The sequence below is a fragment of the Schistocerca nitens genome, chromosome 1 (assembly GCF_023898315.1).
Source record: "Schistocerca nitens isolate TAMUIC-IGC-003100 chromosome 1, iqSchNite1.1, whole genome shotgun sequence".
Classification (NCBI taxonomy): domain Eukaryota; kingdom Metazoa; phylum Arthropoda; class Insecta; order Orthoptera; family Acrididae; genus Schistocerca; species Schistocerca nitens.
In genome coordinates, this window is record NC_064614.1 from 39,189,867 (window position 1) to 39,207,026 (window position 17,160).

The 17,160-nt window shown below is 41.6% G+C and overlaps 1 protein-coding gene across 2 annotated transcripts in view; it reads left to right on the forward strand.

Annotated features, from left to right (window-relative positions):
• Positions 1-17,160, forward strand: part of LOC126240910 (arylsulfatase B-like) — a 140,629-nt gene that overhangs the window by 78,093 nt on the left and 45,376 nt on the right. The window contains exons 3-4 of one of the 2 annotated variants that reach the window (XM_049947962.1): positions 10,742-10,901; positions 16,344-16,570. In XM_049947962.1, the coding sequence (XP_049803919.1) occupies positions 10,742-10,901; positions 16,344-16,570 (387 nt within the window). Of the gene's footprint in view, positions 1-10,741; positions 10,967-16,343; positions 16,571-17,160 lie in introns of those variants that run through there. The other variant, XM_049947963.1, reaches the window with a different exon arrangement.

The window sequence follows — 17,160 nt, forward strand, 5'->3', positions numbered from 1 at the left end:
TCAATAACGGTAAGGCCATGGCATTGGGGATGTTAGTGTAATAGGAGGTGGCATTGATAGTGACGAGCAGGGCAGAAACTGTGGAGAGTTAATGCAGGAAATGGTTGATACCTTTTATGTAGGAGAGTAGGTTGTGGGTAGTAGGCTGAAGATGTTGGTGTATGAGAGCAGAGATTGTCTCAGTGTGGGCACAATTACTGGCCGCAATGAGGCATCCTGGGTGGTTGGGTTTATGGAGTTTAGGGAGCATGTAGAAGGTAGGAGTGGTAGGGATGAGGAGAGAGATGGACTCAGGGGAGAGGTTCTGGGATGGGCCTAAGGATTTGAGGAGAGAATGGAGATCCTGCTGGATTTCTGGAATGGGATCACTGTGGCAGGGTTTGTTGGTGGATGAATCTAAGTCCTTCTGCCAGGCAATTCTTGTGGTTCAAGGCTACAGTGTTGGAGCCTTTGTCAGCAGGTAGGATTATATGGTCAGGATCAGTTTCTAGGTGGTGGATTGCAGTTCTTTCTGCAGATGTAAGTTTAGTTTGCATGTAGAATGATTTGAGGAATGATGGTGAGGCAAGATTATTATGAGTAACACTAAAATATTTCTGTTTGCTGATGACATTAGCTTGCTAGTAAAGGATGTGGTGTGCAACACTGGCTCAGTATCATAGAGTGCAGTTCATGACATAAGTTCATGGCCTGTAGAAAATAAACTAACGCTAAATCACAGTAAGACTTGGTTTTTACAATTTCTAACACACAATTCAACAAAACCCAACATTTTAATTTCACAAAATGGGCATGTGATTTGTGAAACTGAACAGTTCAAATTTCTAGGTGTTCAGATAGATTGTAAACTGTCATGGAAAGCCCACATTCAGGATCTTGTTCAAAGACTTAATGCTGCCATTTTTACTATTCAAACGGTATCTGAAGTAAGTGATCGTTCGACACGAAATTTAGTCTATTTTGCTTATTTTCATTCGCTAATGTCATATGGTATTATATTTCAGGGTAACTCTTCCCATTCTAAAAGGATATTTTTGGCTCAGAAACGGGCGGTTTGGGCAATAAATGGTGTAAGTTTGCGAACCTCTTGTCGACTCCTGCTCACTAGTCTGGGTATTTTGACATTGGCTTCTCAATATATATATATATATATATATATATATATATATATATAACAGAGGGAAACATTCCACGTGGAAAAAATATATCTAAAAAGAAAGATGATGAGACTTACCAAACAAAAGCGCTGGCAGGTCGATAGACACACAAAAAAACACAAATATACACACAAAATTCTAGCTTTCGCAACCAACGGTTGCTTCGTCAGGAAAGAGGGAAGGAGAGGGAAAGATGAAAGGATGTGGGTTTTAAGGGAGAGGGTAAGGAGTCATTCCAATCCCGGGAGCGGAAAGACTTACCTTAGGGGGAAAAAAGGAAAGGTATACACTCGCACACACACACATATCCATCCACACATACAGACACAAGCAGACATATTTAAAGACAAAGAGTTTGGGCAGAGATGTCAGTCGAGGTGGAAGAGTAGAGGCAAAGAAGTTGTTGAGAGACAGGTGAGGTATGAGTGGCGGCAACTTGAAATTAGCGGAGATTGAGGCCTGGCGGATAACGAGAAGAGAGGATATACTGAAGGGCAAGTTCCCATCTCCGGAGTTCGGATAGGTTGGTGTTGGTGGGAAGTATCCAGATAACCCGGACGGTGTAACACTGTGCCAAGATGTGCTGGCTGTGCACCAAGGCATGTTTAGCCACAGGGTGATCCTCATTACCAACAAACACTGTCTGCCTGTGTCCATTCATGCGAATGGACAGTTTGTTGCTGGTCATTCCCACATAGAATGCATCACAGTGTAGGCAGGTCAGTTGGTAAATCACGTGGGTGCTTTCACACGTGGCTCTGCCTTTGATCGTGTACACCTTCCGGGTTACAGGACTGGAGTAGGTGGTGGTGGGAGGGTGCATGGGACAGGTTTTGCACCGGGGGCGGTTACAAGGATAGGAGCCAGAGGGTAGGGAAGGTGGTTTGGGGATTTCATAGGGATGAACTAACAGGTTACGAAGGTTAGGTGGACGGCGGAAAGACACTCTTGGCGGAGTGGGGAGGATTTCATGAAGGATGGATCTCATTTCAGGGCAGGATTTGAGGAAGTCGTATCCCTGCTGGAGAGCCACATTCAGAGTCTGGTCCAGTCCCGGAAAGTATCCTGTCACAAGTGGGGCACTTTTGTGGTTCTTCTGTGGGGGATTCTGGGTTTGAGGGGATGAGGAAGTGGCTCTGGTTATTTGCTTCTGTACCAGGCCGGGAGGGTAGTTGCGGGATGCAAAAGCTGTTGTCAGGTTGTTGGTGTAATGTTTCAGGGATTCCGGACTGGAGCAGATTCGTTTGCCACGAAGACCTAGGCTGTAGGGAAGGGACCGTTTGATGTGGAATGGGTGGCAGCTGTCATAATGGAGGTACTGTTGCTTGTTGGTGGGTTTGATGTGGACGGACGTGTGAAGTTGGCCATTGGACAGGTGGAGGTCAACGTCAAGGAAAGTGGCATGGGATTTGGAGTAGGACCAGGTGAATCTGATGGAACCAAAGGAGTTGAGGTTGGAGAGGAAATTCTGGAGTTCTTCTTCACTGTGAGTCCAGATCATGAAGATGTCATCAATAAATCTGTACCAAACTTTGGGTTGGCAGACCTGGGTAACCAAGAAGGCTTCCTCTAAGCGACCCATGAATAGGTTGGCGTACGAGGGGGCCATCCTGGTACCCATGGCTGTTCCCTTTAATTGTTGGTATGTCTGGCCTTCAAAAGTGAAGAAGTTGTGGGTCAGGATGAAGCTGGCTAAGGTAATGAGGAAAGAGGTTTTAGGTAGGGTGGCAGGTGATCGGCGTGAAAGGAAATGCTCCATCGCAGCGAGGCCCTGGACGTGCGGAATATTTGTGTATAAGGAAGTGGCATCAATGGTTACAAGGATGGTTTCCGGGGGTAACAGATTGGGTAAGGATTCCAGGCGTTCAAGGAAGTGGTTGGTGTCTTTGATGAAGGATGGGAGACTGCATGTAATGGGTTGAAGGTGTTGATCTACGTAGGCAGAGATACGTTCTGTGGGGGCTTGGTAACCAGCTACAATGGGGCGGCCGGGATGATTGGGTTTGTGGATTTTAGGAAGAAGGTAGAAGGTTGGGGTGCGGGGTGTCGGTGGGGTCAGGAGGTTGATGGAGTCAGGTGAAAGGTTTTGCAGGGGGCCTAAGGTTCTGAGGATTCCTTGAAGCTCCGCCTGGACATCGGGAATGGGGTTACCTTGGCAAACTTTGTATGTGGTGTTGTCTGAAAGCTGACGCAGTCCCTCAGCCACATACTCCCGACGATCAAGTACCACGGTCGTGGAACCCTTGTCCGCCGGAAGAATGACGATGGATCGGTCAGCCTTCAGATCACGGATAGCCTGGGCTTCAGCAGTGGTGATGTTGGGTGTAGGATTAAGGTTTTTTAAGAAGGATTGAGATGCAAGACTGGAAGTCAGAAATTCCTGGAAGGTTTGGAGAGGGTGATTTTGAGGAAGAGGAGGTGGGTCCCGCTGTGACGGAGGACGGAACTGTTCCAGGCAGGGTTCAATTTGGATGGTGTCTTGGGGAGTTGGATCATTAGGAGTAGGATTAGGATCATTTTCCTTCGTGGCAAAGTGATATTTCCAGCAGAGAGTACGGGTGTAGGACAGTAAATCTTTGACGAGGGCTGTTTGGTTGAATCTGGGAGTGGGGCTGAAGGTGAGGCCTTTGGATAGGACAGAGGTTTCGGATTGGGAGAGAGGTTTGGAGGAAAGGTTAACTACTGAATTAGGGTGTTGTGGTTCCAGATTGTGTTGAAAGGAATTTTGAGGTTTTGGAGGGAGTGGAGCTGGAAGTGGGAGATTGAGTAGATGGGAGAGACTGGGTTTGTGTGCAATGAGAGGTGGTTGAGGTTTGCTGGAAAGGTTGTGAAGGGTGAGTGAGTTGCCTTTCCGGAGGTGGGAAACCAGGAGATTGGATAGTTTTTTGAGGTGGAGGGTGGCATGCTCCAACCTCAACTCCTTTGGTTCCATCAGATTCACCTGGTCCTACTCCAAATCCCATGCCACTTTCCTTGACGTTGACCTCCACCTGTCCAATGGCCAACTTCACACGTCCGTCCACATCAAACCCACCAACAAGCAACAGTACCTCCATTATGACAGCTGCCACCCATTCCACATCAAACGGTCCCTTCCCTACAGCCTAGGTCTTCGTGGCAAACGAATCTGCTCCAGTCCGGAATCCCTGAAACATTACACCAACAACCTGACAACAGCTTTTGCATCCCGCAACTACCCTCCCGGCCTGGTACAGAAGCAAATAACCAGAGCCACTTCCTCATCCCCTCAAACCCAGAATCCCCCACAGAAGAACCACAAAAGTGCCCCACTTGTGACAGGATACTTTCCGGGACTGGACCAGACTCTGAATGTGGCTCTCCAGCAGGGATACGACTTCCTCAAATCCTGCCCTGAAATGAGATCCATCCTTCATGAAATCCTCCCCACTCCGCCAAGAGTGTCTTTCCGCCGTCCACCTAACCTTCGTAACCTGTTAGTTCATCCCTATGAAATCCCCAAACCACCTTCCCTACCCTCTGGCTCCTATCCTTGTAACCGCCCCCGGTGCAAAACCTGTCCCATGCACCCTCCCACCACCACCTACTCCAGTCCTGTAACCCGGAAGGTGTACACGATCAAAGGCAGAGCCACGTGTGAAAGCACCCACGTGATTTACCAACTGACCTGCCTACACTGTGATGCATTCTATGTGGGAATGACCAGCAACAAACTGTCCATTCGCATGAATGGACACAGGCAGACAGTGTTTGTTGGTAATGAGGATCACCCTGTGGCTAAACATGCCTTGGTGCACAGCCAGCACATCTTGGCACAGTGTTACACCGTCCGGGTTATCTGGATACTTCCCACCAACACCAACCTATCCGAACTCCGGAGATGGGAACTTGCCCTTCAGTATATCCTCTCTTCTCGTTATCCGCCAGGCCTCAATCTCCGCTAATTTCAAGTTGCCGCCACTCATACCTCACCTGTCTCTCAACAACTTCTTTGCCTCTACTCTTCCACCTCGACTGACATCTCTGCCCAAACTCTTTGTCTTTAAATATGTCTGCTTGTGTCTGTATGTGTGGATGGATATGTGTGTGTGTGCGAGTGTATACCTTTCCTTTTTTCCCCCTAAGGTAAGTCTTTCCGCTCCCGGGATTGGAATGACTCCTTACCCTCTCCCTTAAAACCCACATCCTTTCATCTTTCCCTCTCCTTCCCTCTTTCCTGACGAAGCAACCGTTGGTTGCGAAAGCTAGAATTTTGTGTGTATATTTGTGTTTTTTTGTGTGTCTATCGACCTGCCAGCGCTTTTGTTTGGTAAGTCTCATCATCTTTCTTTTTAGATATATATATATATATATATATATATATATATATATATATATATTCTTTACAGTCGCTTCTTGTTAACAATATCAGCTTATTCCCAAGAATAAGTAGCTTTCACTCGTTAATACTCGGCAGAAATCCAATCTGCATTTGGATTGGACTTCGTAACTCTTGTGCAGAAGGATGTGGAATATACTGCTGTATCCATTTTTATTAAGCTACCACAAGAATTCAAAAATATTAGCAGTAATGCACATGCTTTCAAATTGAAGCTGAAGAGTTTCCTCATGGGTCAGTCCTTCTATTCTCTTGAAGAGTACCTTGAAAAATTAAGCTGATTCTTATGTTATATTGTTGATTGCGTTTACTTAAACTTATGGCTTGACTTTTTTTGGGTTCATAAACATTTTATTTTTATCTGTTATTACTTTTATGTTGTAACTTCATGTACTGACACATTCCATGACCTTGGAGATTTGCTCCTCAATTTGTTCCTACGGAACTTGACATGTAAATAAATAAATAAAATAAAGGTTTGAGGTTAAGAAATACTGGAAAGTTAACAGGAGGTGATTTGGGGGCAGTGCTGGTGGATCATGGTTGGATGGAGGAGTGGAATGGGTCAGCAGGGTTCAACATTGGTCTTTGTTTGAGGCCGATTGGTAGGGTTGGTGGCGAAAAAGTGTTTCCACTGTAGGACCGGCAGAAGGAGAGAAGGTCTTTAACAAATCCTGCATGATTGAATTTGGAAATGGGGCAAAAGATGATGCCTTTGGAAAGGGTTGAAACTTCTGTGTGACTAAGACTTTTGGAAGAAAGGTTCATTACCCTGCTTAGGGATTCTGTGTGGTGGTGGGGGGGAGTTTTGGAGGGTGGGGTAAATGTAGCAGGTCTGCGAGACAGGATTTGTCAGCTATGTCCTTAGGCCTCGCCAACATAGTCCTACAAACGGTACCCATCAAGCCCAAGCCTCCTTGCAATACCTTCTTTCCATTCGTAAAATTCTGCTATGCAATCCCAAAATCCTGAATTCCATAACACGCATTGAAACTCTTGCCCTCCAGGAACTAGAGGAACATGGACAATGCCACCTCAAAAAACTCTCCACCCTGCTCACTTCCTACTGCTGCCTTGGACTACTATTGTCCACCACTTCTACAATAACCTCCAAACCTTCCGCCCATCCCCTCATAACTGAGAGGGTAGCTTCTCTGCCAAAGTTCTCACATGTTCTGTCGATTTCAACTGACAGTCTACATTTATCCTCAATAATTTGTCACCAGCTACACAGTCTAGCACATCATTGTCTACTTTCAGTGTAGTAGCATTGAGTTTTTTATTTAGTTGGAAGTTTATGCAGATTGTCTTTTTCACATTTAAAATTACTCTATTCCTTAATGACCAGTAGTGGAAGTCTCTGGGAGCATCAATGACCAGTAGTGGAAATCTGTGGGAGCATCATTGGATTTTTCTGTTAACTGTGTTTAATCTTTGGCTGTAATGGCTACCGTGCTGTCATCAGCAAATAGTATTTTTTCCCTTATCTGACACTGTGGGAGAGGACTGGGCCCAATACAGCTGCCTGGGGATGCCTATATTAATATGTTTCAGATCTGGTAAATGTTTTAGCACCAGTATTATAGAATATGTGAGACTTCAACATTTTGTACCCAGTTTTCCAAGTATTATTTAAACCAATTCTTTGCCCTGCCCCTTAATCCTTACAGTTCCAATTTGTGTAGTAACATTGTGTAGTCAACTGTGTCAGATGATTTTGACAGGGAAAAAAAAAAAAAAAAAAAAAAAAAAAAAAAAAAAAAAAAAAAAATCCTGTTGCATTCTCATCCTCAACTACTGCTTCAAATACACTTTAGTACACTATACCATAGCTGGCTATTTACCTCTTGTGGGCCTGGAACTAAATTCTTCATGAATTATTCATTGCAGAGAAGATCATATTTATGTAGACACTTCATTAGTCTATTTTTCTTTATGGTTTATATTGCTTTGGAAATTCCAGATAAAAAAGAAATTGGTCTGTGGTTTTCTGCGTTACTATTTTTTAGCACTGGTATTACTTTTGCTTGTTTCAGGTATTCAAGAAAGCAGCCAGCACAGAAAGATTTGTTAATTTTCATTGTTAATGGGTTTTTATGTTCTTTATATGTTTGTTGAGGACACTGACTGCAATCTTGTGTAACCCAGTGGATTTTAATAGTTTTATTGGGGTGGTATATTACCTATGCCACCTCTTCCTCTGTTGCTGGAAAGAGCACCATTGTTGAGCTGGCTAGCAGTTCGTCAAGTTCATTATTCTCACTTTTTAAGCTGCTGTTACATAACGTATTTCTTGATTCATTTTTGGAATCAACTTTTATAGTCAGGTTGTCCTTCATATTAGCATCTCCTACACTCCCAGTGGTATCATCACTGTTAATATTCATTGTCAGTCTTAACACTTGGCCTATTACTTCTAAAAGTCACACCTATTCCCAGTTTATAGTTCACAAATCGTCACTTCTCTCCAATGTTGTTTTAAACAAAATGAAGAGCAGCTGCACTGAAATGTTACACATTCACCATTTGCTGTATTTTTGCTGCATTGGCCATCTACAAATATTGCAATGAAATCATGGTCGAACACATGCATTGCCAGTTGTGAGCCCCTTCCTTCTTCATTTTGTAAACCAAATGAAAGCCTGTTAATGAGGTAAGATGTACACTATACACATTACAGTCAAACAGCACACTGAAGATTACTTAGCCACTGGAGGGCTTCTCTGGAGACACTATGGATGGCTTTAATTCTTTCTCCTTTTGAAACCATAAATTATGCAATTTAAAATAAGTTCTGTAGTTTGAAGTCCACTGTATTCACAGAAAGGATCATTTTCAAGATCCTACTTTGTCATTAAGCTTTTACAGGGACCATTTCCAGTCCTTATTCTGTCTAATCTGGTCCAGAGTCTTCTTGGAAGGTCAAAACCAGGAACTTGTTTGGTCATGTCAGCAATAAGGTATCCATTTTGTGGGATGTTTCTTTGCTAGTTTTCCTGCCAATCCCTTTCTTCCTCAAAGTTTTGTAATCTTTGGATGGTTTTCCGGAGTGACGTCCTTGACTTCAGTCAATCCTTTGTGTGTAAATGGTGATGAATTGGGAGATACTATTAGTTTTATATCTTTTTCCACACTTTTTTATTGCATTCTTTGTCTCATATTTGGTGGTCTGATTTTGGATTGCACTGGTGGCCAAGTTGTGGGGCTTCAGTGAGGCATTTATGATTCTCATTGATTCCTTGAACTTCACATCAACTTTTTTTGTGTGGGCGCTCATTGCCTGTCTTGGGCATAGTATTCTGCAGTGCTATGTATCACTGCCATTGTGATGTGTGCAGTGTGTTTGCATCATTTCTCCTTGAGCTGCTTGCTAATTTGGCTAGTATAGACTTTCTTGATTTCAGTTCTTCTATACGGTGCCTGTACAAAAGTATACGGTGAAGTTCAACTTCTAAGTATTTAGAGGTGTTTTTATGTTAAACTGGCTCTCCATTAAGTTTAAGGCTCAACTTCCTGTTAGTTCCCTTCTTGTTGAAACTTATAGAGATACTAACAGATTTGGAAGTATTTGGTTTCAAGTGCCATTGGGTAAACACTCATGAAGAGTATGTAGATTACTATTCATGGTAGTTTGTAGCTATTACAATGACTTTGATAGTGTGACAACTACTAAATAATTGGCATAGGCAAATTTGTGTAGCTGCGCGTTGGGTAAATCTCATTTATATAAGTTGAAAAGTAGGGGGTGAGATCTGAACCTCGAAGTAGGCCATTGTGAAATGTTCTGACACTGCCTACCTTAGCTCTCAGATAGATTCTGTAAGTTATCTCCATTAATGTAGATTTCATGATCTTTAGCATTTGTTTATATTGTGACTCACGAGTTTGCGTAAAAGCCCTGGATTCCAGACTGTGTCATAAGCTCGTGGATAGATCGAACAGTACTACTCCTGTCTTCATTGCATACTGGACACCTCTTCCTATGTATGTGCTCAGCATCAATACTTGTTCACAGCAGCTTCTATTTTTCCTGAATCCAACTTGTCCCACCAGCAGCACCTTTTCAGAAAGTGGCATTAGTCTTGAGGCTAAAACCCTTTCAAATCATTAATAGATAGTATAAAATAGAAAGGAAGGGCTAAAGCTCTTTAGATCATCTGCTGCTTTCCTTGGTTTAAGCACTGTAATTGCCTTTGCCTCCTTCCATATCTTCAGTAGATTTGCAGAATGAAGTCTTTACATAAAGCATCTGGCCAATCACATTTTGACTTTGTATCAATTAACTGACAATATAACCTCTCCTTTTTCCATTGATGTCCTGTTGGCTAATTAATAACATTTACTTACCAGTGGATGAAGTTCAGAAAGTATTAATGCCTCTGCAGAGAATGGTTCTGAAACCGGAATAATGAAATCATACAACAAGAGTCTAATAACATTGCATTCTGATATGATTCATCCTGGGATGAGATTCCCTACGCCCATGCTAATGTTAAACATTATTTTGGTATTTGGCTGAACACATATTACATGACATTTATCTTAACCACCAGCCAATCCTGAACAATAACCACAACTGCTACACTGTCCTTCCAAAATGAGCAACTTTGTATCTGGTTATTGTAACCAGAGAGGATTAGTCAAATATTGTCCAAGCTCACTGAGGCTTTGTTTGTTCTCCTAACAAAATAGGAGCAGCAAAGCTAAACTCACAAGTTTCACATTACATTTACTGTCATGTGAAGTTTTTATCGAGAGTCAATTTGCAATCCAGAAACAATAGAAACATTCATAAATCCAATACTACCAGAAGGGATGACTTGCACTATCCATCACTCAGCTTTAGTGTAGCACAGAAAAGGGTGAAACAACAATGTCCTGGACTTTCCACATAAGAGGGTGAGGTAGTTAGCCATAAAAATCTATTCTCTTGCTCAGTGAACATTTGCGCATGCATGTTTGTGTGTGTGTGTTAAAACAAGTTTGAATTCTTAGTATCTAATCAGCTCTCACATATTCTTGCATTGTTACATAGGCATTTATGTAATTCATTTCTGTTTCTGAAGTAGCTGTATGCTAACTAAGACCATATTTGCACTCCAGATTACTATCACATAAGCCAAGTATTGCTAATGACAGACTACAATATTCAAAATATGTCCTCTTATAGTAAGGCAATAGTAATCTTATTAAATAGCACTATTGTGAATCCTTGAATAATTTACAGGGCTGGAATGATGTCGGATTTCATGGATCAGATGAAATACAGACGCCAAATATTGATGCTTTAGCATATCAAGGGGTTGTTTTGACTCGCCATTATACTTTGCCATCTTGCACTCCATCACGATCTGCACTACTCACTGGGCGTTACCCCATCACTACTGGTGAGTGGCAGAAAGAAGTGACATGAGCTGTTCATAGTCATGATGCTGACCATTTAAGATTTTATGTAAGTAATAATGAAATTTACATAATAAATAATAAAATTCAATACAGCATACATGAATGTGAGTAACTGTAAACAAAATCTCTGTATCTGATGAGGTAAGAGGAAATTATCCTGCACCTGATAGAAATAACAGCATCCTGTAAATCACAAGCCTTTGTAAACCTAATTTTCTTCTTTCAGAGTGAATGAGGGCAAAGATAGGAAGATAATACTAGAAGAGGGAGCAATCGTTGAGGGGCGGGGGCTCGATCGCAATGCATTACTTTATGTATCATTAAGTACATTACACTCTACATCTACATAGATCTATGTTCTGCAAAACACCATGAGGTATGTGGCATAGGGTACATCCCTCTGTACCAGTTATTAGGGTTTCTTCCTGTTCCATTCATGCATAGAGTGTGGGAAGAATGATTGTTTGAATACTTCTATGCATGTAGTAATTATTCTAATCTTATCCTCACAACCCCTGTGTGAATGACACGTAGGTGGTTGTAGTGTATTCCTAGAGTCATCATTGAAAGCCAGTTCCTGAAACTTCGTTAACAAACTTTCTCAGGATAGTTTATGTCTATCTTCAAGAGTCTTCCAGTATCTCTATGACACTCTCACAAGGATCAAACAAACCTGTGACCATTTGTGTTGCCCTTCTCTGTATAAGTTCTATATCCCCTGTTAGTTCTATTTGGTAGGGGTCCCACAACATAAGCAATACTCCAGAACTGATCACATGAGTGATTTGTAAGCAATGTCCTTTGTGGACTGACTGCATTTCCCCAGTATTTTACTAAAAATTGAAGTCTACCACCTGCTTTACACATGACTGATACTATGTGACCATGCCATTTCTTGTCCCTATGAAGTGTTACACCCAGGTATTAGTATGAGTTGGCCAATTCTAACAGTGCTTCATTGATATTAAACTTGTAGGATACTACCTTTCTTTGTTTTGTGAAGTGCACAATTTTACAATTGTGAATATTTAAAGGAGGTTGCCAGTCTTCGCACCACTTTGAAATCTTATCGAGATCTGACTAAATATTTATGCAGCTTCTTTCAGATAGAACTTCATTACAGATAACTGCATCATCTGCCAAAAGTTTTAGGTTACTATTAATATTCTCTACAAGGTCATTAATATTGCACCTTGAACAACAAGGGTCCCAACACCCTTCCCTGGAGCACACCTAAAGTTACTTCTACAAAATCTTCCCATTTCATTCACATAGGGAGTGCAGGAAGAGTAATTGCTTGAATGGCTCTGTGCATGCAATATATTGCATGAGTTTGTATTTATCAGCATATTAAGAAATGAAGAGAATGTCATAATAAATTGTGTTTTCCAGTTGTTTGTTCTGTTGTCAGGTAGCAATAAACTGACAAAAAATGTAAAAAAATTGTTTTACTAGTTTTTTGAAGCCTGTTTCTTTCAACCGGAAAAAAGAATAAGGACAGAACTTAACTATTATTAAATCACAAGTCACACAGGATCCTATTTCATGAGAAATACAGCACAGTGAGACAGTTTGGAAACCAACAGTGAAGATTTGAAAAACAATTCCGTGGTCAGTATGCCAGGAAGAGCGAAACATAAGTTGGGAAGTGAATGGCAGATGAAACAGATCTGAAGAGAAATTGGAGCCAAAACACACTGAAACAATGTAAGTCTCAAAAGAATACAACAAAGGAAAGATAAGACAATTGTAGTGGTATCAGTGTACATTGTAACAGAAACTTACAATGCATGATGATGACATTACAATTATATGTGCAGCTGAAATAAAGGAGAAGCTTGAAAAGTAAGCACTCCTAAGTGTTGAAAGTGCAAATAAATATCTATTACAAAACAATCATTTTACAAATTAATCTAAAAAAATGTATGTAGTGTTTCAAGACGCAATGAAATGTATAATGTAAATATTAAATTAAATAGTGAAGCAATTAAAGATAAACACACTCATTTTCATCATGCACAAGACAGCAAAAGTTGAGGATGATAAAGTTCTCTGGGCAGTATACTACGCAGTTGTGTTCCCACATCTGTCCTACTCAATTCTTATATGTAGACAAGCACATGATACCTACTTAAAAAGAGTATTTAAAATTCAGAGAAGAGCAGTGAGGTGTATAGCAAAAATACCACTCAGACAGTCCGCCTGCTTTGCTGAGTGCTAATGTGTCTAGAATGAGATTTTCACTTTGCAGCAGAGTGTGCACTGATATGAAACTTCCTGGTGGATTAAAACTGTGTGCCAGACCAAGACTCGAACTTGGGACCTTTGCCTTTCACGGGCAAATGCTCTACCATCTGAGCTACCCAAGCATGACTCACACCCCGTCCTCACAGCTTTACTTCTGCCGGTATCTCGTCTCCTACCTTTGACTTCACAGAAGCTCTTCTGTGAACCTGCTAATGTGTCTGCCTATCTTGCTGCATGCCTGGGTTCAATTCCCGGCCTGGTTGGAAATTTTCTCCACTCCTGGACTGTGTGCTGTGTGCCCTCATCATCACATCATCATCACTGATGCACAAGTTGCCCGTTGTGGCGTCACCTGACGTGCAACTCGGTGGCTGATCTTCCCTGGATGGCGCCTCCTGGCCGTCAATGCCACATGATTGTTTCATTTCATCACTGAGACAAACTTGTAGAGAAGCTATTGTGCACCATAATATTATGACAGTGTACTCACTGTATACACGGGGTGGTCAGAAACAGCCTGAAAAGCTTGTAAAGGTGTTGGAGGGTAGGTTGTGCTGAGAAATAATTGTTAAGAAAAAAATTGATGTTTCGCACAATTTATGAGTTAATTAGCATTGAAGGTATCCAATCGGGCTATTGTGTGAACAAATTCAAGTGGCCCACAAGAGTTGGTGCCACCAAAGATGTTCTTCATTTGGTTTTCTAAAATCAAACAAGAGAGTGAAAAAAAAAATTGAATGTGGGACTGAAGTGAGGATCTAACACGAGCCAAAAGCTGGGTAGTCTCATGTGCTATCACCTACACTATGAGGGCAACTGACACTAATTGCATCTGACAAGCCACTTGAATTTGCATGTACAGTTTTTTCTTAAACAATTATTTCTCAGTAGAGCCTACTCTGCAACGCCATTACAAGCTCTTCAGACTGTTTCTGACCACTCTGTATATCAGAATGTTATGGTAGTGGGAGTAACTGATAAACACCTCCTGAATAAAGATGTAGGCCCAATGACCACACAGTGAAAGGAAAGGAAAATCATTACACAAGATGGCTAAATCTCAAACTGACTATGAGTGCTCTCAGTGGAGCAGACAAAAGGTTTTTTAATAAGCTACCAAAATCGGTTAAGGATGTAAATGAATTAAATTTATTTAAAAATCATTTGAAAGTATATCTTAGAGAGAAATGTACCAGACAGTTATAATAACCTTTCCATGTTTAACACATTATAACACTGAACGTAATTACTGTATGAGGACCAAACTTGGCAGCATTAATATCAAGGACATGGGGAAGAGAAATAATGCAGAATCAATTTAATTGAAACACTTTTAATGTGCTAGTATAGTACATCATACCATTACATACCAGTACCATTACTTCTACAAAAGGGGCTCAATATGGCGCCCATCAGTGTCGAGAAGAGTCTGCACAGCAGAATGAAGCATGTCTGTAGGTATGCTGGCTACCTCTCTTGATATGCTGCGCTGGTAAACCCAGTCCTTCAGGTAGGCCCAAAACCAGAAATCACAGGGCGTGAGATAAGGTGATTGTGCCGGCCAAGCATTTTGAAACGATCTGCTGATAATTCGATCATTTCCTAATGTGTTTCGGAGAAGCAGTTGAACTTCGTAAGCAATGTGTAGTGGGGCCCCATCTTGCATGAAAACTGTTGAGTTCTGTGTGTCTCTCCCTCTCTTGTAGGGCAGGTATGACATGCTGGTAAAGCATATCGCAGTAACCAGTCACACTGCACATCGTTGGTCCTTGGGCACCAACCTGTCCAAAAAAGAATGGGCCAATGATGAACGTATTCATGAAGCCACACCTTATGGTGACATATTCACCATGTACAGTGACTGGAGGTGGAGATCCCTGCACTTGTCAATTCTGTCTTCACCTCACCTGTCAGAGAAAAATGAGCTTTGTCTCTCCATAGGATGGACCAGGGACAGCCCTTGTCAACTTCAATCCTTGCGAGAAAGTGGAGGCAAAGTCAGCATGATGTTGTACATCATGTGGTGCAAGCTGCTGTATGATATGGATCTCGCATGGATACCATTTGAGAATGGTTCAAAAATCCTTCCGTACAGTGGACCGTGGGATGTTCAACTAGCATGACACAGCAAGCGTGCTGCCTGACGATCAGGAATTGCATGCAGCATTGTCTGCCATAGCAACAGTGATTTCATCAACCACCTGTGGTGCAACCGGTTGTCAGCCTGTTCCCAGAGCATTGCCCAGTTTCCAGTTGATTCAAACTTCATCATGCTCTGCACAGCAGGTGGAGAAAGAAGACCCTTCCGTAATCCTTTCAGCCAGTGATATTCTCGAAGTGCAGCTCAGCATTACTGTCGTTTTGATAATAGAGCTTCACCAGTAATGCCCCTGCTCCTTTTGTCCAAGTTCAAGTTGACAAGTCAACAAGTGCACTGTGACTGGACAGGTGCGTGAGGCTGTGAATCATGATGACTGATCATGGAACCTGGTGGCCATAGTTGGAACTGGACAGTGGTGCTGTGGTGCATGGAAAGTATGCACCCCATACTCTCGACATTAATTCTACCAAGTTTGGTACTCATACAGTAATTAGTATCCATGTTATAACATGTTAAATAGGGAAAGTCTAATTATAACCATCCGATATATACTGTATGTGTGAATATTAAATATTAGCTGTTATGTTGTAACAGAAAGTAAGTAATTATCTCATATTTGCCTGAAAATGTACTGTTTTATTTACTGTGCATTCATCGTACATATAAAATTGTACAATTCACACAACTAGATCCATGGGCAAAGAATAAATAAATAAAAAATAGAACTACTGGGAGGGGAGAGAAAGGGGGGGGGGGGAGAGGGAGAGAGAGAGAGAGAGAGAGAGAGAAGGCCATGGGCCTCTCTCTTTGATGTTTATTTTCATTTATCAGTTGTAATTAAATATATCATTAAATAATTTAAAAATAGTGGGTTGCCACAATTTTAATTTTGAAACTTTTAAGAACTATAAATTTATTATTAATAATTAATGTAAGAAGTTAGTCATCCTACATTTTAAAGTATGTCAAGGGAATTCATGACAGTTCTGGCTTGTAAAAGCCGCATTCTTAATAATGGCTGTGTAACTCATTTACTTACTAATAAGAGGACATTGCAACTTTTCTTCATTTTTAGGAATGCAAGGTTATCCACTACGAGCAGGTGAACCACGTGGTGTACCACTATCTGTACAACTTCTTCCTGAGCATTTCAAAAGAATTGGTTATGCAACACATGCCATTGGGAAGTGGCATATTGGCAGCCATAAATCAAATTTCACTCCCACATACCGAGGATTTGACTCGCATTTTGGTTACTGGTATGGATACATTGGGTATCATAACCATTCCATAGAACAAGAGGTACAAAATTAATTAGTTATTAAGACAGATAACTTTTTCAATATATAGCAAATTTTTCTCAGTAAATGTCATTTGGTAAAATCATAACATATTTTTCACTGTTGAAACATGACCATATCAGTTTTACGCTGGGAGTTCTACAATTTGTGGCGTAACTGACTATGCGCAAAGACAATGTACAAAGATGTCAAAAGTATATATTAAATACGTAAGTGGCTCTGTGAACAATATTATGAGAAACAAAGGCCGATACTCACTGTAAAGATGACATGGTGACTTCCAGGCAGGCACAACAAAAAGACTACTAAACATTTAGCTTTTCGCAAAAGCCTTCTTTAGAAAAGACAACACACATCCTCACAACCAAGGCAAACACCTCATGCACACATGACTGCTACCTCTGGCTGCTCTGGCCAGAAGGCAACAATTACATTGAACAAAAGCAGCAATCTGGGGTAGGGCAGGGAAAGGGAAGGGATAGCAGGGTATGGGTGGGAGGAGAGAAGAATGTTGTCTAGTGGAGCGCACAGGGACTAGATGGTGGTGGCAGATCAATACTGCCAGGTGCAGCATTGAGAGGCAGTGGGATT